General features: G+C 33.8%; 2 protein-coding genes and 1 long non-coding RNA gene across 10 annotated transcripts; all 3 read right to left on the reverse strand.

The window, feature by feature from the left end:
• Positions 1-606: 606 nt before the first annotated feature.
• On the reverse strand, positions 607-11,083 carry LOC110617158. Of its 3 annotated transcripts, none has more exons than XM_021759769.2 (12): positions 8,228-11,080; positions 7,827-8,066; positions 7,461-7,590; positions 7,065-7,217; positions 6,697-6,944; positions 6,539-6,608; positions 5,845-6,051; positions 5,093-5,328; positions 3,896-3,974; positions 3,689-3,826; positions 1,080-1,337; positions 607-975 (listed from the first exon to the last, which is right to left on the reverse strand). In XM_021759769.2, the coding sequence occupies exons 1-11, from the start codon at positions 10,561-10,563 to the stop codon at positions 1,179-1,181; spliced, it is 3,996 nt and encodes a 1,331-aa protein (XP_021615461.1). In that variant the 5' UTR covers positions 10,564-11,080; the 3' UTR covers positions 607-975; positions 1,080-1,178. The 3 variants fall into 3 exon arrangements, with proteins under 3 accessions (XP_021615461.1, XP_021615458.1, XP_043813282.1); XM_021759766.2 differs by having other exon boundaries at positions 6,539-6,620; XM_043957347.1 differs by lacking the exons at positions 607-975; positions 3,896-3,974 and having other exon boundaries at positions 1,201-1,337; positions 6,539-6,620; positions 8,228-11,083.
• A 1,599-nt stretch (positions 11,084-12,682) lies between these two features.
• On the reverse strand, positions 12,683-15,632 carry LOC110617161. Its single transcript, XR_006350967.1, has 4 exons — positions 14,815-15,632; positions 14,657-14,721; positions 13,207-13,256; positions 12,683-13,039 (listed from the first exon to the last, which is right to left on the reverse strand). It is a non-coding gene; the product is annotated as an uncharacterized LOC110617161 (long non-coding RNA).
• A 1,844-nt stretch (positions 15,633-17,476) lies between these two features.
• LOC110617160 (zinc finger CCCH domain-containing protein 55) lies at positions 17,477-21,764 on the reverse strand. Of its 6 annotated transcripts, XR_006350966.1 has the most exons (9): positions 20,743-21,764; positions 19,923-20,105; positions 18,930-19,109; positions 18,739-18,842; positions 18,317-18,583; positions 18,130-18,228; positions 18,024-18,081; positions 17,663-17,868; positions 17,482-17,535 (listed from the first exon to the last, which is right to left on the reverse strand). XR_006350966.1 is itself a non-coding variant. In XM_021759776.2 (8 exons), the coding sequence occupies exons 1-8, from the start codon at positions 21,702-21,704 to the stop codon at positions 17,483-17,485; spliced, it is 2,025 nt and encodes a 674-aa protein (XP_021615468.1). In that variant the 5' UTR covers positions 21,705-21,764; the 3' UTR covers positions 17,477-17,482. The 6 variants fall into 6 exon arrangements, 3 of the variants coding, with proteins under 3 accessions (XP_021615468.1, XP_021615465.1, XP_043813283.1); XR_006350965.1 differs by having other exon boundaries at positions 17,477-17,531; positions 18,024-18,228; positions 20,743-21,763; XR_006350964.1 differs by having other exon boundaries at positions 17,477-17,535; positions 18,024-18,228; positions 20,743-21,763.
• Positions 21,765-21,980: the final 216 nt, after the last annotated feature.

Raw genomic sequence — 21,980 nt, forward strand, 5'->3', positions numbered from 1 at the left:
GTATAAATTCCTAAAATTTTATGTAAATATATAATATTATAGATATTAATAAAAATTTAAAATATAAAACAAAATTATAATTTAAAATATATAATATTTCATTTTATTTAGAATATTATTAATAGAAAGTAAAATTTTTTAAATATAAAAATTTATACACAATTTATAATATTAAATACAAATATTCAATAAAATATTTTAATATATATTATTTATATTTGATATTTTATATAATAGAAATTTATTTATAATAAATATTTATTTAATATAATATATTTAATATTATATATAATAAATCTAGAATATATTTAATTTTAATATAAAATTTTTATATTCAATATTTTAAATTTTGAATGATAAAGTCAACTTTTTTTTATTTGACATAATTATAATCAAAAGTATGAAGAGAAGAAGAGCATAGCTAATTGGCATATCAGCTATGGGAATTGCATCACTACTGCAAGAAAACGTCGCCGAATATTAAAACAACGCTAGTTCCAAATAACCCAAAAAACAAACGTAAAAATAAAGTGCAGCACAAGTCCATCATTGACTGCCAAAACAATTTATTGATATGAAAATTGCAGTTGACGTAATGATAGAATCAAATTATAACATATATAATATTGTGGTTTCTTGATTGCTTTTTTAACATTAATCTGTACAAGTTGCCGGTAAATTTACACACCTCAAGCAGCTACAACAAGAAAATCAACTTTTTTCTCATATCTCGTGAAAAATTAAGGCACTCTACTTTGTTTTCCCTTCTTTTCTGTTCTTTTTCCCTCATAAAAAAAAAAAAAAAATCCGATTCACAAATTTGCATAGTAGTTTGTCAAACCCTCACTAGGAACCATTTTCTTTTCCCCCCATGGTGTATTTGGAGAACAAAATCTTTCTACGGCTGAGAAAACCATCCTCTACCTCCCGCTGCGAAAGTCATCAATTGTCTGTGTCGCCGAACCGATTTCCCACCTGCAAACCCACTCAATCCCAATTGAAGTTACAGACTGCAACTAACTAATCAAACCCATCACCTGATTAATTTTCATTTCATCAGAAATCTAAAGAATTCTTACCATGTTCTCACACAATTGTCACTCTGAATATGGAGATTCTTATCAAGTACATCTGATTGTCAGCGAGATCTCTCGGACCTCATCTCTTCCATTGGTGAGCTACCTGCCATATGCTCTCCATACCTCTCTCCATTGTCTCCTAGGGCCACTTCTTTCAAATTGATGTTTCTGAGCATCTGAGTATGTTCTATATGTGCTGTTTCCACCATGTTTCTTTTGGGCATTTCTCATCTCTTCTTCAAGATCATACTGTGAGCGCTGCAAACAGATGGCAATTGACAAAAATAAACACCAAATTTTCTCACTGAAAAAACATAACTAGAATAAGTAAAATTAACAGTGTGCTACAAAAGAAGGGCACAATGCCAACGGTGAAAAAGAAAATCGTCATCAATTAGATTTATACTGAAGCCAATTTTTAACCTTCAAGTTAAAAGGATTTACCACAGATAATGGATGGCAAAGCGATAGACCCTTTTCAATCTAAGAGATAAAACGTGTGAACTAGAAATACAGAGGAAAGAGAACCATGTGAATTGATCTAAAACCCAAGAACAAATTCAAATTGAGTATATCTACAAGAGAGAAAACAGGAAGGAGCACTATATTGATCTAAATATAAGAAATCCACAGCTGATCCAAATATGCTAAGCTTACAAGCAAATCTTTTGTTACCTCCAAAGGCATTTGAAAAAGGCTGATATCACTAAGGTAGTGAGTGATGAGAATTATGTAAATGGAAATGTATGTCATGAATAATAAGGAGAATAAGGCTATGTTTGGTTCAATTTCAATTCCTAAATTTTTGTGGAATTCAATTGAATTCCATGTTTTGTGTATTTGGTTTCAATAAAAATTAAAATTCAATTCTATGGAATTGATTATAACTAAAATGAATTCCTATCAAATTTGATGGAATTAATTTACACATCTTTTGGACTAAAATGCCCTTCCTAAATAATTTTCTCTCAATAATTTATCCCTTATGCTTTATTGGACATAAAAGTGAAAACTATAAAACTAGTTTTCTATTTATCTACTATTATTATATATAGACAATTATATAATATATTTTCCTTATTTTTCTAATTTTATAATATCTAAGTTTATGTTCTCTTACTAAAACTGTTTATTTTATTATGTAAATCTCCTAATCATGAAAATTTATTTTAAATTTATTAATATATTTTTAATGGGTTTATATTTTTTTTAATTGTTATAAATTATTAGATATAAAATTTTTTGATAGAGTAAAACTTTTTATTTTACTCTGAAGGGTAATTTAGGAAATGAAAAGATGAATTATGTGAAATTCAATTGAATTCTGCATTTTAAATTGTGTCATAACAAACAGAATTTATTTCAAATGAATTCTATTTAGAATTCAATTAAATTCCACATAGTTTTGTAAAATAGAATTGAACCAAACACTATGTAAGGAAATGTAATTCTATGGGGAAGAGGGTAGAAAAAAGATATAGCTCACTAGCTCAGAACTAGTCAGAGAAGTCAAAAGGCAGTTATTTCTGTCACTAAAACAGTGTACAGATAACAGTCTACGGGCTGGAAAAGATCAGTAAAAAAATATCAAGATTATAATAATTTCCCTTTCTACTTATTTCCTTTTTTCCCTCATCTAAGTTCTATTTCTCTCCATTTCTTCTCCTGTTTCTCTTCTCTTCCTTTCTCTATTTCTCCCTAATGTCTACTCTTTTCTGGAATGAAGAATTCTGCTTCATAACAGTGCACTATGATTTTTCGCTTACAGGAGGGACAAAAGAGTGAAGATCCAAGGAAAAAAGAAAAAAGGACAAAAGGAAAAAGCTAAAAAAAAAAGTGTTTTCATTCTTCATAGGGTACAGTCTACTATTTTCATAGACAATGCATGCACAACCAGGCAACTGTTCTGAGAAACTTGTTATGTCTTCAATTTCTTGGCACTGTTCGGAGAAGCTGACTGCGACCATTACCAGGCAAGTGTCCTAACATCATGTAAACATAATAGTACCATGATTTTCACCAAAAACCACTTAATAAGCTGCCTAGTATTCTTGTAATTTCTGTTTAATGTTTATATTAGTTTTTGAGTTTGCTTTTACCTATTGCTTCTTTATGCTTACACCTTTCTTGCACTTCTTTTCCACCTATTATGTGCTAAACAACTTGCACTTGAAATCAGAGCTTATTAGTGGCAAAGACAACCACACCCTTGGCCAGACCAACTTAAAGTAAGTTGATAATACTTCACTAGGCAAGTCTCCTCGTTTTGGATGGAAAAAGCTAGACCTGATCAAAAGGCCCATCCATCCTGGCCCATGTGTTTTATGAGGCCAGACCATCTTAATAAAAAAATATCTTATTTGTTGGAAAAGTCAGGCTTAAGGAAAATGAGATCCCAAACCCAGCCCAGTTCACTGACAGGCCTTAATTGGGCCACACCAGGCCTGGGCATAACTCTTTGCCTATTCTTGCATTTATTTTTCAGGTCAGGCCAGGTTGGGTACCCAGGCCTGTAAACTGGACATTCAAAAAAAAAAGAAAATTTTGAGCCAATAAAGGAATAGAAAGCCATAAAATAATCATGAAATAATAATAATAACAAGCAGGACCTTAGTAGGGTCTGAAAGCACTGCATATGCCTCTCCAATCATTTTAAAAAGTCTGTCAGCGTGATTGTGGATTTCTTCTCCTATCTCCTTCCAGAGACCATCATCTCCATTCTCACTTCTAGCCAAGGACTGACCAGCCTAAATGAAGATCAATTGGTCAGTGAGGAAAATCATTGAGGATATGGCTATAGCAGAAAACAAAGAAACCTTATCAGGATGGTGCCGAAGTGCAGCTTTTCGATATGCCTTCTTAATTTCTGAGGCGGAAGCAGAAGGTTCAACTCCCCTGCCATCATCATTTGTATATTAAGTGATTTTAAGCCACAACTATGATCAACCTTAACTATCAGCAAGACATTTTTAAAGCAAAGATAGAGACATTATGTCCCACATACACATATTATATTCATGCCTCAGCATGCATCATCCCAAAATTATTAGATAAATAGAGATGAGATATCACAAATCTCTAATCCCCAGCAATTTTCAATTTGAATTGTTCTAAAATATCTGGTAATTTTTAATCTTGAACAAAAAGCGAAAGTGTTTGTTACAAAGTAAAACAAGATAACTCATCCATTTGTCCAGGATTACGAAAGTACACATTTTGTATGGAAGTTCTAATATTACTAATTGTTCTCAAATTAATACCAGTATATGGCTTTTTATGAGTTGAGTGATGCTTGTAAGAACACCTAATGACCAAATCATATTGAATTTCAATGATCTAGAAAGTCTATCCCTCTCTTCATACAATCTTCCACTTTATCTGGGACACTGAACCCTCATTTCTGCATTACAAATCTACACTACATACCAGTGAACACTGTTAAGAATCATCAAGATAAGGTGCAAACAGGTAAATAATTAAATGCACTCACCCTAAAATGCTCATTGATTAGAAGATAAGCATATTTTTTCTCATAAAATGGATCCAAAGAAAATGTGGAGGAAAAAAAATTATGGGCAAAACTGATTCTGTTCTGGAGTCAATATTGCCATAACACATTTATATCATGTATATTCTCTAGGGGAGAGCAGAAATCAGTTATAACCGAAAAACCAAACTGAACCAATTTGATTTGTTTTTTGATAAATCAGTTCGATTTTGGTTATTAAAATAAAAATATTTCAGTTTTTCAGATTGGTCCAATTCAGTGTTCCTTATAAATCGGTTCAGTTCTTACAGGTCCATTATTTTGGTTCAGAACCAAACCAACCAATTACACACCCCTAATTTTCTCAAGTGTCACATTAATTCACAAATGCATGCAGACAGAACCTGAGGTTACCTAAAGCAAGTTTTTCTACAGCATTGAGATTTAGATACATTTTTCATTGAACCTGACACACATCATAAAAAGGTCTGGACATATTTAACTTTCCAAACAAGAATGAACTTACAAAATAAGGTACATATCCAGAGGGATCTCCTTTCGTGCTTCTTCTTCAATTGTGGAAAGACGCATACGAGCCTGTCTTAGATCATTTGCCAAGTTCCCCATTCTCTCAGATGATCCAAACTGATTGGACTTCTCCTCTAATTGCTTGGTGAGAAGAGATACAAGTCTCTGAAGATCACTAGCTGCTTGTCCATAATCCCTAATCGTCTCATATAAAGTGGATCTTCTGGAAATTGCCTATACATAAAGGATCAGCTTGAATCACCCAGTAAGCTTAATAAACTTTGATATAGATCTTGTTAGCAGCCTAAAAAGATTTAGGCTTTTAGTTCTATTGGCACATCAGCGTGTGAGAGCTTATTTAATGGACTTTAATATGTTTCTATTTAGAAGTTCTAATGTTTTAACCACGATCATTAGTCAAAAAATTTACCACTAACAGGACTAAGTGATGAAAGCACAATTGCTCATGCACATCATTAAAGAAGGGGTCAAACTTGAAAGGGACTAACTGCATTGCATTATGGACAGTCTATCTAATTGCAAACTAGTCTGCCTAAGTTGCATTTTTTAAATTATAATTTTCAACAATGGAATAGGAGGTTAAGTGGTTAATGCATCAAGAAGTAAGTGCAATAATAATTCCCAATTTCCTTATAAACATGAAGTTCAAAACTTCAGATATTAAGTCCTCAAACAGCCAAACAAGGTGAATGGTGTCAAAGCCAAAAAGGAATCATTTCAGAGCAATACCTTCAGATAATTTCCGTCAAGAGCTATTGCTAGGCTGCAGTCTGCAATAGCATCAGTAATTTGGCCCAATGCTTTGTATGCAGCAGCTCGATTGCAAAAACAAATAGCAGCAAAAGGACGTGACTCTACATTGCATGACAGAGCAGCAGTGTAATGTTCAATGGCTTCTGAATGTTTTCCCCCTTGAAATGCTTCATTTCCTGCAGCCTACAAATGAGAACAAAAAATGTCTATTAAATATGATGGTGTGGTCAAGAAATCATCCAAGCATTTCTGTCTAAGAAAAAATAAAGCACAGAGAATCTCTATTAAATGCCTTAAACATTTACAAAAAAAAATATTTTCTCCTGTGTCTATATCTCAGATTATTAATCCCCTAATGTGGGTTCATCACACAGTTGAATTGTTAATACTTCCATTCTGTGGTTAAAATGAAGTGGCTATACAAAGGTAGCATTTAGTCTGATATCGTAGAGTTGAAACAAATGAATAGTTCAATAAAAGAAGCAAGGCAAACCAGTATTGTGCTCCACTATTCTGTCAAACGCTACACCATTAAGATCCATCCAACAACAAGCATGTTGAACACATGATCAACAGCCATTTCCAAGTTGATGCCATGAGATAACACATTAAGGTGCCTCAAACACTATTGAACCCATTCAGAAAGAAAATTTTAGAAGCAGTGCTGTACCTTATGGCATAAGAGTTCTCGTACAGTGGCAGCTAAGGATATTAATGAATCCATCATCTTGCTATCATTCCTGGACAAACCACTGAAGGAACAATATTAGTATCAAATTAGAAAATTAAGAACAAAGTTATTTAACAAGAGTAGGGAGTATAAGTTACCTTTCTGCAGTCAGTTCCTTGTGCTTTTCTAGTGAACCAATAGCCTCCTCCAGCTTTCCAAGGTAGAAGTAGGATTTGAAAATGAGGTTGCTTCGCCAGAGTTGCCAGAGAGAAAAGGACACATTATTCATAAGTTCGTGATCACCGAGATCTGCTGATTGGCAATCAGCATCTATTAGAAGAGAATTATGTTTGGCAGAATCAAAAGTCTGCTCACATAGTTGAATTACTTCATCGTACTTCCGCAGCTGCAAGATAATGTAAAATTTTAACTCAGTTCTGAATCTGCATTGGGGCTTAAACAGGAAACCAGTAGAATCCAAATCACAGATTTAAAGTTTCAAAGCACAAGTAGAACAAACACAAACCAGGAAAAGGGATGTTGCTTTCATTTCAAGTAATTTTTCTGAGAATGGGCTAATAGTTGAAGCCTCCAAAAGTAGCTCCAAAGCACATCCTGCATCATAGGAAGTTTTCCTTTCCAAAAGTTTAGCAGAATGTTGCAAGCATTCTGACACTTTCTGTCAGTCAAGGAAAAAAAAGACACTGATTAGGCATGGATAGAGCCAGATAGACAACAAAAGTACTATTAGTTGGAAGTTCAAACATGTAGGCATTTATCATTTTGGCCAGTTTTAATATTACACCATATTTATCTGCATTTTATTCTTTTATTTTTAATTAATATGGATCATTAAAGCACTTATTTGATTAGAGGACAAACTACAAGATTCTACTCACAAAAAAGGTCAGAAAAAGAGCACCTGTGCCTTTTGTAGTCCCTCAGAGGCTTCAACTGCAACTTTTCGGTCCACGCATACATCATTTCCAAACTGCAAACACTTCATGAAATACTGTGATGCATCTTCAACTTCCCCCAGGGCCAGGTGACAACTTAACAAGAAAAATAATGAGAAATAATGCCTAGTCAATATCAAAAACCAGTCAAACTGAACTCAACTAATTGCAAATCAACCAGATTATGCAATGCAAAATATAAGTGATGCTGCAACAAACCAGTGCAATAAAATTAAAATAGCAATTGAAAGAAAGAACAAAAATTAACATTATTAAATTATTAACTTACTCAAAATAAAAGACCACATACAACCAAAAAAAAGAGCCCTTACTTTGCAGCTCTAACTTGCACCCTGAGAAAAGTGGGATCAATTTCAGCAGCCATCTTACAATCTCCAAGTGCATCTCTCATTCTTCCAAGAGACATTCGTGTTGCTGCACGATTGCTATAGCATAACATCAAAGCCCTAAGACAGCTTCTAGATGTCTCACTTGGAGAAACACAATTTATCCCTTGTGTGTAACAATCTTCTGCTTTGGCCAAATCTCCACGTGTATATGCTTGGTTTCCCCTAAAATAAAAGGTTAAAAAATAGTGGACTCAATTCTGACAGCAAATTGAGCACAATAGTCACAAAATAAAATGAACAGCTAAGACCAAATGGATGATAAGAAAATATTTCAAAACGGACATTTTATTAATGAATTAGAAGTTATTATAAATTAATATTACCTCAATCGCCACTTTTCACATGCTTCCTGAGCTGCAATAGATGCACTAGAAATTAAATCAGATTCTTGCTTCATCTCCTGTCCACCAAGCTCCTCAGAGTTATCTCCCCTCATGTGAAATGGAGTGGATACACCTACTTTCTTGCCCAAAGTAGGTGATGAAGGCAATGAAGCTCCAGAAAATGTAGTAAACTCTGAAGATGATGATGCCTGTGAAACTTTTGCATTTGAGCTGGAATTAAAAAGAGCATGACCAACTTTAACCCAATTCTTCTTTTTATGCTGACGTTTTGATGATGTTTGAGCAGCAGAAGAAGAAACAAAGGTGAAACCAGAAGCACCTATAACCTCAGAACTTGCAGGAGAACCAAACTGAACCCCGACATCACTACCTTGCCTCTCAGTACTTGTACTAGAACTGGCTCCATTTTCTGCTGAAGTAACCACAACGTCATTGATAAATTCTATTTCCTCATTTGCTGATTTAAAGCTTTCTGTTTCAGCGAATGATGTGGAATCTTCTTGAGGATTTTCAGCACCAATACATTTATCAGAACAATAACCAGAACCTTCCTTTTTCGATTCTCTGAATTGCACATCGTCTTCATTTATATCCATTTGCTGTGTTGCAATAACCAAATCTTCATCTATGGCATCGTTTAAAGCAGATGGCTGTGAATCAGTTGATGGATATTGGTTATCGAGATTGAAAGATCCCTCTGATGCCACAGAAGTTTCCCTAGAAAATTGAGTATCAGATAATGTTTCCGGATATGGTGAAACATCCATGGGTGAACAAGATTCAGAAACCTCAGGGGTTTCGCACCAACCACTTTCCCTTGAAACAAACTCTTGTCCAGGCCATAGATGCACTTTGGCTGGTTGCTTCAACTTTCCCCTTTTTTTCTTTAGTTTTGAGTCTTTAAACTTCGCACTGATTTCCACTTTCTGATTTAAACCAGAGAATAAATTTCCTTTTGGATTCGGTGTTTTAAATTCAACAAAGGGTGATCCAACACTATCTTGCCTGCTTGTAAAAATAAACCCCTCTCTTTTCTCCTCTTTACCTGTTGGTGGCAATCCAATACCAAAAGCATGCCCACCAGCTAAGCCACTAGATGAGAATGCAGATGATGGTTCTGCAACTCCACTTGGTTGTGTATCTTTTTTGGTTTGGTCGATAGGAACTCGACTACTACTTGTTTCCTCACCCTGCATCCCACCCTTCAAAGTGAATTCCATCTCAACAGAATTACAAAAATCAGGGAACTTCTTAGCACAACCATTTCCAGTTTGCATTTCCTTGGCAAAGACTCGAAAAGAAGAACATCCCATGTCAGTTTGATCAGAAGATTCTCCTATTGCACTTGCAATGTTTAACTTTCTCTCCATCTCGCTCAACAGTATGCTTTCAGTTTCTGTACCCAATTGACTCCCAGTGCCTTTCCTGCTTCCAGACGCATAACTATTCTTTTCATAGGTCTTTTTATCAATGGCATTAGCATCCAAAGGGTCCTTTATGTTCAAACTCTTAATCTGATCAGGAAGTGCAGTCTCCAAGCTTTCGGCAAATGCATTGCTAATATTTGCACTTCTTCTGGAACCAGACATTTTCACCTCATCGACACTGGAGATACCGCTACCGCCATTGAAACCCACTGTCTCTTCGATATCCAATTTTTTCTTCAACTCATCTGGTAGATTTGATTCCCCACTTTTCCCAATGGAAGCGGTAACATTGTCACCACTCCCGGGCCCAAATGTGGCAATATAATTTGCCGTTAATTTGGACCTTTCATCAACAAGCTTCTCGATCTCTTTATCATTAATGGCCAACTTCTTCATGCCATCATCAATGCTGGAATTCTTATTGCGATCGCTCCCAAACACAAAATCACTACTATCGCTTGCATTTAAGTTCGTATTCATGAACGCATTTCCGCTCCCAATTCTCACATTTTTCATTTGTTCAGTGATTTGATTCTCCACATTCCACTTGCCTGAATCTGAATTCCCACCAAAACTACTTTTACTCGTCCCAAAGATAAATGACTGATTCCCAACGCTACCAAACCCAAATGCACTGGACTTTGCAACATCCTGTTCAGCAGAGCCCGAAAAAGGTCGGAACGGATTAAAACCGGGACTCGAGCAGTTGTCAGCTGGGGACTTCAATTTCTGGGAATTCGATTCCCTTCTAACTTTCACCAATCTCGGCCTTGAAACAGGCTTCCCCGATGATCCTGGGATAGAAGGCGAGCTAAAGTTCACATTCTGGATATTTCCGCTTGAATTTGAAAACCCATAATTTAAATCACCAAATTTTGATGGGTTCATGGCGTTTGAAAAGCTTTGCAATGAGGGGTTGTGCCTATTGAGAATCCAAAAATAAACAAGAGGCAATAATAAAAGACGACCAAAGATGAGGAGAAATCTGACCGTTAAGATTAGGGTTCTGAATAGGAGTCCCGGCGTCTAGCAATGCCGGCGACATGTCAATATGGGAAACATGAAATCAGAAATGAGAGGGTAAGAAAGTGGCGATTAAACGGCTGTTAATGAGACAATGATTGGAATTAGCAAGCGTGAGAAATAAAGATGTGGGGTTTGGTTTGAATAATTGAGAGAGCAATAAAGAGAGAGAGAAACGTGAATATGCAATAAACGACGTGTAGATGGCTGTGAGTTCCTTTGATTTGAAGGAACGGAGAGAGAGAAGGGTCACTGTTTCAACTTTCACGAGGGCTGTGATTGTTCTCTTTTCTCCATTGTCATCTTCTCGTGTTTGTGTTATGCTTTGTTCTTATGCTCTGATCCTCTTTTGCTTTTCTTTTCGTTTAACTTGGCGTTAATCTCCTTTGCTTTTGCCCTTTTCTTTTTGGGCAAAAAAACTTATTTTTAATAAGCTTTCAAATTCTAAAAACTGATTAAATATAAACCTTTAAATTTTAAATATAAATTAATCAATTAATATATTTTCTTGATCATATTTAATTCATTTCTTAATAGAAAAATTAAAATTAATTTATCGTCACATCATTTATTAAATTAAAATTAAAATTAAAATTTATTAATTTTAAAAATAATCAATTAGCATAATGAGACTAAAATAAAATTATACTTGTAATTTATCAATCTAAAAAAATATGAGTCAGTGGAATCTACAATAACAATTCTAATATTCAAGTAATTAAATTGAAAGAATAGTTAAATATAATAAATTATTTATAATTTAAAAATAATTATATAAAAATATATAATTTAAATTTTATATTAATTAGATATAATTAGTCATTAAAAAATTTAACTGATTGAATAAAAATCTATAATTATAAATATAATAAAAATTCACTTCATTATATTTACTAAAGATAACTTTCTAATAAAATTTAATAATAACTTTGTCATAAAATTTTATCATACTTTAAAGAAAATAAATTTCAATAAAAAATTAAGTTTTATAATGATTAAAATTTTTTTTATTGAAATTGGATATCAGTTTATTAAAATCTCACGTACTCTTTTTTATAAAAATAACTTATAATTTATTTTAAATAATTATTATATAGCATTATATATATTATTTAATTTTTTATAAAACAATAATTTATATTATAAAAATCAAATAAAATTTATTACTTTGAAATATTTTAATTGTTTTTTTTAAAAAAATTATGTGAAAGTTGAAGTTCTTTGGATAAAATAATATTTTATATTTTTAGAACTCTCTTATTTTATAAATTTTTGTTTTATTAATAAAATTATTTATTCTATTAAATCACGTTAATCAACCTTAAATTAAAGTAGTTAAATTGTTATAGTATTAAAAATATAAAAAATTAAATTATTATAAATATTAAAACTATCAAAATTAAACTGTTATAATAAATAAATTTTTAATAATTTAATAATAAAATTTGAAAAAAATTATTTTATTAATAAAATAAAATATGAGAAATTAAAAAAATTATTATTTAATTTTTATATTATTAAAAAATTATTAATTAATATTTTATTTTTAAAAAATATATTTTTCATCATTTTAAAAAATTTTAATTAGTATTTTTATTAATTTTAATTATTAAATATTATAAAAAAATAAAATATTTTTATATTAAAGAGACTAATTAATAAATTTATTATAAAAAATTAATAGATTGATTAATAAATTTTTTTAAATTATAAAATTAAATAATAAAATATTTAATAATCAAAACTAACTAAATAATTAATAAGTAAATTTTTTAAAAATTTAAAAATATATTAATATATTTTTTAAATGAAAGATTAGTTAATTAATTTTTTTAATAACATAAAAGTTAAATAGTAAATTTTTTAAAAAAACTAACGTCATAAAAAAAAAAAACACCTTAGAGATCTGTTTGCTAAAAGAGTTGAGCTTGGCATCGTTGCTGGCTGCAGACACCAACAAAAAATAAAAAAGGGGTTACTAGGCGCTGATGTCACAAAACAATAAAGAGAAATCCAGCTAAATTATACAAGAGAAACATGATACTTCAGTCTAACACCTGTCAAAGACTATTCTATTATTCTAGTCCCTCGATTTTTTCAGCCAACAAAGCATAATATTGAGCCCTCATGCTGTTGTATTTCTCAGTCAAGTTGTTGAAAGATTCCATCTTCTCCTGTGGAACTTCCTTCTTCCTCTTCTCCAACCGAAGCTTCACTGCTTCAATTTGGCTTTTCAGTTCTTGAATCTTTCTCGTCTTTTCCTCGTGCTCTTTCTGTAGTTTTTCCAACTCTGACGGGTCTTTGCCGATTGTTTCCAAAGCATCCGAACATTTGTTTTTGCCTAATGTTTCCAAAACAGCCGAACATTTGTTTTTGCCTAATGTTTCCAAAACAGCCGAACATTTGATGAACGTGAAAAAATGTGCTACACACATATCCTCTATTTACCCTTCTATAAGAAGTGAATTAAGAAGAGGACAAAATCCTTAAAAAGTGGTGATGTGGTACCTGATGAACTTTTAGAACTGCGACTGCTACCTTCCATGCTCTACAGCCTCCTGAAGGAACAGAAATATTAACGGATTATTACAATAACGCTCTTTCTTATTCCTCATTCATTGATTCTTAGAAATCTACCTATATACGATCATTATATTATTGATGTGGTAGTTAATGGTGCTTTAATGTGTGATTGTTTTGCTAATTTTTTACCTAGTTCCACAACAGCTTCTGGAACTAATTGCTTTGCTTGGAAAAAAATTTGCTACATTCGTGTGATGCATGGTCTACACACATGCATATGCATTGTGAAGAATCCAAGTAGAGAGAAGAGGAAAGAAGCAAAGAGAAAGGTTGAGGGATGGCTCAGAATCAGTCAATGTACAAAACCTGAATCCCTTCTTTCCTACCTTCCATTTGTTTATCTGCCCTGGCTAATTGCTTAACATTACTGGATTCAAAATGATACTGTTTTGTGATTATATCTAGTTTGGCAACTGGAAGAATGAAGTGTTCTATGCTCTTTTAGGAGTAAGAATCCAAAAGAACACTAGTAATGAACTTCACTCAAAACTTTGAACTGCATTTTTTAAGATTACAACACAAGTTGAAGCACCGTTTACATCAAACTGGTCAATAGAAGTATTCTAGCCCGGAAAGAAAGAAACTATATATATATTTTTTGGCCAAAGTTATAAAGGAATGGGGTCGGAGAGTTTCAAATTCAAATCTCTCAAATTCATTTCAAATGCATTTAAGATCAAATTATGCTAAATCAAATCAAAACTAAATCTATTATCAATCAATCGATTTATGTTTCTTAACTAAATCTATTTAATTTTTTTTTAAAAAAAAATTCAAATCCAAATTAGATTAACCATTTACAATTTAAATTTAATTGAAATTGAAATGAAACCCGTAAAAGATATAATCGTAACCGGCTATAAAACCGGAACAAAACCGTAAAAAAATTATAAAACAGTCATAAATCAGGCCAGTTTTGGTTCGACCGTAACTGACCCTTGACCAGGTCTAGTTTTTTTATTTTTTCCCTCGGGCCCAAGTCTAGGTTATGCCAATAAGGGTAGAAAGTATCATAATTAAGCACTATAATAACAGACGAAATCATGAAAATTACCTGTTAATAATAAATGAACAAGCCCAATATGTTTGTATTAATCAAGCAAAATCTCATACACAGCTAGTTGACATTTTAAAAATTACAAAAATTGAATGGAGATCTCGTGGACAGGCCCCCATGCAATAACCTATATAGGGCATGTCTCAAAAGGGTTAATGGGGACCTTTCAGTAAACACATAGCCTACATGCCAATCCTCCATTTGGAAGTTGGAATGTATAAGACAACTGGGCTATAGCTAGGCAATTAAAACAATGCATCCCTTAATTAACTTTCATGTTGAGCTTGCCTTCAAGAAACTCAAAACAAAAACACTAACCTTTGATCACTTGAGAATGTGTCTATCAAAGCAAAAGTGCCAAGCCTCTTTCCTTGTGATTGCTCCTTCAAATGTGAAAATGAGTGAGAGAAAGAGATTCCAGAACGACATTTTATAAGCAAAATCATTCAAGCAAGGAATATGAAACGTGGACAAACCTGCAATAATACGAAGAAGGAGGGTAAGAGAGCATCTTCCTTTGATGGAAACAAAATCCTCCTCTCAGATTCAGGTACAGAGATTTGCTGGGCCATTGATGTGAAAGTCTCCCTCATCCTCACACTCACCACTCTGGGACTGTACTTGTGTCAAGAATCAGAATATGTGCTAATTGTTTGTTTCCAAGATGCGCATGCGTAGGTTTTGACGAGGCTGATATCACCCAAATTGCAATTAAATATTACTGGATACGGTGTCGTAAGAATGATCCGTAACGGGTCAGGCGTGGTGATGTGATGTAGATAGGGGGATTGGTTTGGGCTTGTAATTTTAAGGGATGGGCTTGCAATTAAATACTGCTTTTGCTGGATCTGGTTTGGTTTGTAAAATGGACCTTCAGGCAACAATCAGGTTATGATGCAAAAATTGCTAAGGTATGAAGTGAAGATTGATTAGAGATGGAGAGACATGTAATGTATGATGCAGGTGTCAGGTGGAGCAGAGTGCGGTTCCTTCTTCAAGCTCATTAGTACACTGCCTGACTTGGCCCTTGGCCTACCCTTTCATTTGACACATCTGTTATTTAGCATTTCAAGGGAAAAAAAGGAAGGGAAACAGAGACTTGCCCCTCAAGGCTTAAGAATGTGTGACAATTGTTGATGAATGAATGAAGCATTATTGACAAATTGGGGTAAAGAATCCAAGTTCTATATAGATCAATTTAGGCAACAACATGAGATGTTGCTTTTTTTTTAGGTTCAAGTCGAATTTATGTTTTTTTTTTTTTATTTGAGATAAAATATATTCACTAGATTTAGAGACATAACTAAATTATTGTGAAAATTATAATGATTTTAATAAAATTTTTAATCCTCTATAAACCTTATTCACAAACACTTAACAACTGATGTGAGATTTCAAAAGACCAGATTGGAGCAGAGGCATGGCCTGCACCTAGGAGAAACAGAAAATTTATGGTTCATAGGGTGACTTGTCTTAGCAGATGTATGGAAGGATAAACAGATTTGCCAAGAGGGCAGCATTATGTAGCTACCATGTGTTTATGTTGGGCCATAGTATGGTGCAGTGGGTTGGCTTACCTCTCATTTACTATGCGTTAAGTCTGAGTTGCTTGGATTTAATTTTTTTTATTGTATCTATAATTTTCTGAGTTTGCATATAGAAAATAAAATCTCATAATTTTTTTATCTATTTTATTTTTTTATACGTATTAAAAAATATTTTTTTTATATTTTTCAATTGCACATATTGAAATTAAATTTTATTAAATATTAAAAAATATTTTAATAATTAATAAGAAGTTATTTTGAAAATAAAAAAATTAAATAAAATTATAATAATTTATTTATATATTAATCATATAAAAAAAGTGGATAACAATTTTTAAACAATAAAAAATGAAATATATGAACAAAAATTAGGAAATATAAAGAATATAAAATAAAATTTCCACTTTTCTTTATTTGAAAAAAAAAAAAAAGAAGCGAAAATGAAGGGGTTTTTTAACCCTATGTATTTTCCCCCTAACATATTGTTTGGAAAATTTTGCAGAGGAAAAGGATAAGGAAAGATGAGAAATAAAAATAAAAATAGTAATTCTAATTATTTTCTTTACCCCTCCTCTTTCCAAATAAATAATAATTTTATTTCCTGTTTGGCTTCTTTTTATTTTCTACTAAACATTAAAAAGGAAAAAAGAGAGAGAGAGAGAGAGATTGAAAAATCTGTGTAAAACTTAAAAGCATAACAGTGACATATAGAGCAGTCCAGGGGTCCATGTTTAGAGACAAAATCCAAGAATGATCTTATCTGGGATTAGTGGACTCAAATATGCAATCATGGAGAATTAATTACATTCATACTCTGATGTTACAAGTCAAGTGGGACTAATTGGAAACCCTCAGGATAAATGCAATTAAAACAACACTTAATTATTTTTGCACATTCAAAGATAATGCTAGAGCTCAGAAACATCAAAATTAAAATCAACACAAGTGTTTCCAGCAACAAATGCAGCAAACTCAGAACTAAGATAAACAAATTGGCTTTTGAAGCAGCAAGGGAAAGCAGTGTGGTACCATCTTGATATGTCAGCACCCATGTGATAAGAGTGGCCCTTTCCCACATGTGGACCCTAAAAAATTTAAATGAGACAAAATAGTCCCCCAAAAGTATGCCTTAGGCATATAAAATAATAGCTCATTTCAACCACCCCCTCTTTCAAAAAAAAAAAAAAAACACTTTTTTACTCTATGCCTGTTAGAGATTCAAAGTGGATAATCAATCTTGCTAACGATGACTGTAAAAAATCTATTAAGTGTAATATATTTCTATTCCAGTTTGTGGTCCAACACACGATCTACAAAAGAGACAAAAATGAGTTCATCTGTCCATTATGTATGTAAATATGCTTTTTGCTGTTAGTAGTATTGTATTGATGATCATGACGATGATGGCAATCTTGCTGAGATATTCTCTTCAGATCTACCATTTGGTGCAGGTATAATTTTGCTATGCATCTACTGGACCTTCTTTGTATGTACTCTTTTTTCTTTTCTGCAGCATCCCAACACAATAACAAAATTATTTGATCTGACAATTACAGGTCTGGAATTAAAGAGTCAAGAATAACAATGATTGCTTACCCTAGCAAGGTTGATCTGTTTGGTCATGCCAACCTTTATTACTTACATGACTACCTTCATGTCCAACAAAAAAAGAGGGAAAATATCAGAAACAAAGCACTGATGAATCAGAATTAACAACTTACCAGTGGATATGCAAGACAGAATTATACAAAAATAGCAAATTCAGGCAAGGATGGACCTTAGCACTTCACAATATCAATGAGAAGCCACAAACTAGTAGAATTCATGGGCACTCATGTACTAATTTCAGAAGATGAAGTGCCAGGGAACTTGGTGCTATCTTTAGATTCTACCAAAAGCGAGGAGAATCGACCTGGACTTCCCAGTGACTTCGTGGAAGCAAACAGACTATCAGGGAGACCATGCTCTACAGTAGTCCCATGGCTACAAATAATTAAACAGAAAATGAGAAAAATTAACAATAGAAATAAAGAGGGGAAAACTACCACAATGCCTAAGAAGCATAAAACAGAAATTGTGTAAGAATCAATTGAGGCATCTGATGTAGCAAAAAATCTTAGGGAATTCAAATTCCATACCATTCGTTCGCATTGCATCCTTCAGGATAGAGTTTCTCCTTCTCAACATTGACAGTATCTTTGCTCTGAATGCTATAGAGTTTCTCCTTCTCAACATTGACAGTATCTTTGCTCTGAATGCAAGTTGTATTTACTTCATGCTTTAGCTTCTGCTCACCAACGGTAAAAGAAGAGGCAATGGTGGTAGCTGAGGCGTCACCCTTGTCTGCCACAAGGGAATGGGAATTAACAATAAAGAAAGCGTCTCTATCCAAGATTCGACTGTAAATATCATGCTGATATTAAACAATTACCATTAATGAGCCGGCCTTGTAAGGTATCTCGATTCTTGACTTCAGAAATAAGATTTTGATTGATATCAATAGAAGTGTGAGAGAGAAAAGAAATTGGTGTCCCAGCAGACTGACTTTGCTGGTGATGATGAAAATAATCTCCCCTCAAGTCTGGAAGTTGCAGATTAATCAACCTTCTCCCTTGGAGTTCCATTTTTTGTTGAAGCTCAACTTGCTGCTCCAGCTTTCTTCTCAGCATCATCTCCTGTGTATTGTAGAGCATTCTTGCTCCGGTAGACGGAAGGGAGATTCAATAAAGAGAATTACATTGTTCTATATGATTTTGAAGAGAAATTATGGAAGGAAAAAAGAGAACTATTTCCAAACATTTTCCCTGATTCTGGGGAAAACTATATGCTTGCTTGTATAGTTTTTTTGCTTACCAAGGGGAAAATCATATAGCCCTCTAGGATCAAGCCCAGAAGGGCTAGAACCGGGTGAAAAATCCCCCTTATCCAATAGCTGTTGCTGTATATGTTGTTGCCTCCTATGGTTTTCCATTAACAATTAAAGAATCAACACCAGAAAGAGTGAGAAATAAAATTTAAAAAGAGAGAGAGAGAAGAAGCTAAACTTGTTTGCAAGTTTCCCTTTTTCCTTATATGGCTTAACAAGCACTCGTGAATCACAAATAAAATGAGGGTTTCCCCCAGATAATATAAACTTCACAGTCTCTGGGTGGACAAATGTAACAAACCCAAACATTCGCTTCTGCTGATATGGAATCCTGACATCTTGAACCGGTCCAAAAGTGCTGCAAAACCCATTGAATTGTCTTAATTAATTACTCAAACAGTGGACCCTACATCTAAAGAACAACATAAGATATTACATAACATGTATATGACCCTTCCCAAAGCAATGCTTTCAAGGATTAATGTTCTCACCCTTTGCAGTCTTTGCTTTCTCAAAAACAGTTAAAACTGAGTAACCCATTCCTCCATACTCCACAAGCCACACCATAAACAAACATGGGTATGCAATCTTCAAATTCTCACCACCACAATTTAGGTTAATATCTGCAATATTCATATAAACTTATTGCAATTTGTAACATGAGATATGATCTCCAATTTCCTTCTTTAATGAGTTTAATAGTTATGTTTTTCAGATAACCAAGCTACCAGAACATGTCAAGAGGCACCCATGCCAGTGTGTCCAAAAGGTCAACTGATGGAAATGCCTTGAAACCACCCATTAAACTTTTGCAAACCAAGGCCTAATTTTGGTGGAAATGGCCAAAATCGCAGGTTAACAATCCATAGGCAGCCAGCATTCACCATCCATAATCAATGGAAGTCACTAATGCCATGAAGGCAATGGAAGACATTCAAACACTTCTTCAAGACAACTGGCAGCATACAAGTTGCAAAAATTCTAAACTTTAATTGTATGAATTTTCATAAACTACTCTATATTTATACATAAACCTTTTTAGGCATGAACATTTGCTTATTTTGGAGGTGGACTAATCAGCATCTAGTCTTAATCTCTTAGTACTAGTTGTGTAGCCAACCCAAACAGTGATCAGACTTGAAATCAAATGAACAAATATTTGCAGTTTTACCTAAAATAATTTGACACATCTTCATCTTTGAAAGTGCTATCAGCTGGGAATGTCAAGTATATCTGCCTAGAAGCTGATTTTGCCTTTTCTTCCATTGCCATTAGCATAAGGTCATTCCTTTCAGAACGGGACTGGCCAAACTTGTAACATCCATCACCCATCATCACTGATGCTGCCCCCATTCTGAAATGGATCAAACCCCCAAAATATAGTATTAGCTGATCAAGAAAGGGGGAAAAAAAAAAGCAAAATGAAGCAAAAACTAAAAAGTAAACGCCTTTGAATTTTTCTAGAGAAACATACATCGATCACAATCATAACTTGTATATCATCCCTTTACTATGGTATACGTCCAATAACATCAACAACCAGCACAAAATGAAAGCCTCAAAGCCAGAAAAAAGGGGGGGAAAGAAAAAAAATCTTCCACGCATCAAATCCATGGCCAAAACCGCCAATTTAAATTAACGTCAATAATATAACCAAGAGCTAATATGAAGGTAAAAGGTAAACAAGTACTCTAAACTCTAAAATGAAACGCTGAGACCATAATACCAACTTAATAATAAGATTGATCGCTCCACAATTAAAAATCAAATACCAAACCAAACTTAAGTCTAAAACTCAAATGACTATATTCACAAATTAACTCAGCAAATGCATGTTAAAAACAAAATGTGAAATATATAGCACACTGGACTCTGGATGGAGAGCATTCCTAGGGATTCTTTATCGATTTCAATTGCTGACAACCTAACAAAAATGCTGAAAGGCGAGTAATTTTTTGAAAAAAAAAAGGAAAATGAAATCCCAAAGATACCTTTGGGTATCACTCTCTTGCCGCAACTGAAAATTCATGTGGTTGTTGTAAGCCAACCTTTGCTGCTGTTGTGTAGACTTGATTCTCATCTTTTCTTCATGTTGCTGCAAATATATATCATCCATTTCCTTCAGTGACACCCCCATGACACCGCCACCACTACCCTCAGTAATACTATCACCTTCAAAACCACCATGGATAAACTTGCAATTGTCCCCATTCTTGCAGAACCCTCTAGCAAAGGACATAGAAGGTTTAAGGCCAATTCCAAAACTCCCATCTTCAATACCAATACACGCATCACTCTCGGAGAATCTCCTCCTTTCCAAATGGGTATCCGCATTATTCATATTAAAACCATCAAATTGTAACATTGGGTCCATTAATTCCTCATTTTCCGGAGAGAGCTCATCATTAAACGGAGAATATCCACCTAAGTGATACTCATTAAGTAAATCACTACTGTTACTGCTAGCATCACCGCTGCTATTACCACCATTCTTAGAAAATGGAGGCACCAAAGGTGAACCAGCACATATATTATCGTAAGACAAAAAAGGGCTTGCCTTTGCGCTAATGGGGGCAGCAATAGGCTTGTTTGTCAAGCCCGAAGCAGGCCATGAACGTGGAGATGGGTTTTTCGCAAAACCAATAAAATTATTAGCTTGAGCAGAAGACTGTAAGAATGGGTTATAATTGTTGCTAGGTCTTGATATAGGACTGAACGGAGAAGGAGAGGATGTCTCAGAATGTGTGGATAAAGCGTTCGTCGAAAGTTCCAGGTGGGTTTTGGTTTTCACAACAACGTTTTGCAAAAGGGCTTGGGAGCCAAAAGCTAAAGACAACAAATCATTGTCAGCAAGGCCTTGTATGAGGATGTAACCCAGGATTTTGGAGGCGTTTTCTGAGTCCATAATCTTGATCTTTGACAACAATACGTTTGTTGCTTCGCAGGTATCCATGGGGGCTTCTGGGTTTTGGAGGAAAGACAGTAAGGTTGTAGCTAGGGATGTCAGGCGGGCGGGTTTTTACGGGTACCCGATCCGCCCAAATTCTATTAGAACGGATTTTGGTTTTTCTAAAACGGATTTGGGCGGATTCGGGTTTGAAAAATTATACCCGTTTCGGATTCGGGTAGGGTTCGGGATTAAGTGATCGGATACCCGTTACCCGAACCCGATTCACTATATAAACATAGCTAACCCTAATCCCTATTCATTTTTAACATTTTACTCGTG

This window comes from Manihot esculenta, chromosome 6, assembly GCF_001659605.2.
Source record: "Manihot esculenta cultivar AM560-2 chromosome 6, M.esculenta_v8, whole genome shotgun sequence".
Lineage (NCBI taxonomy): Eukaryota > Viridiplantae > Streptophyta > Magnoliopsida > Malpighiales > Euphorbiaceae > Manihot > Manihot esculenta.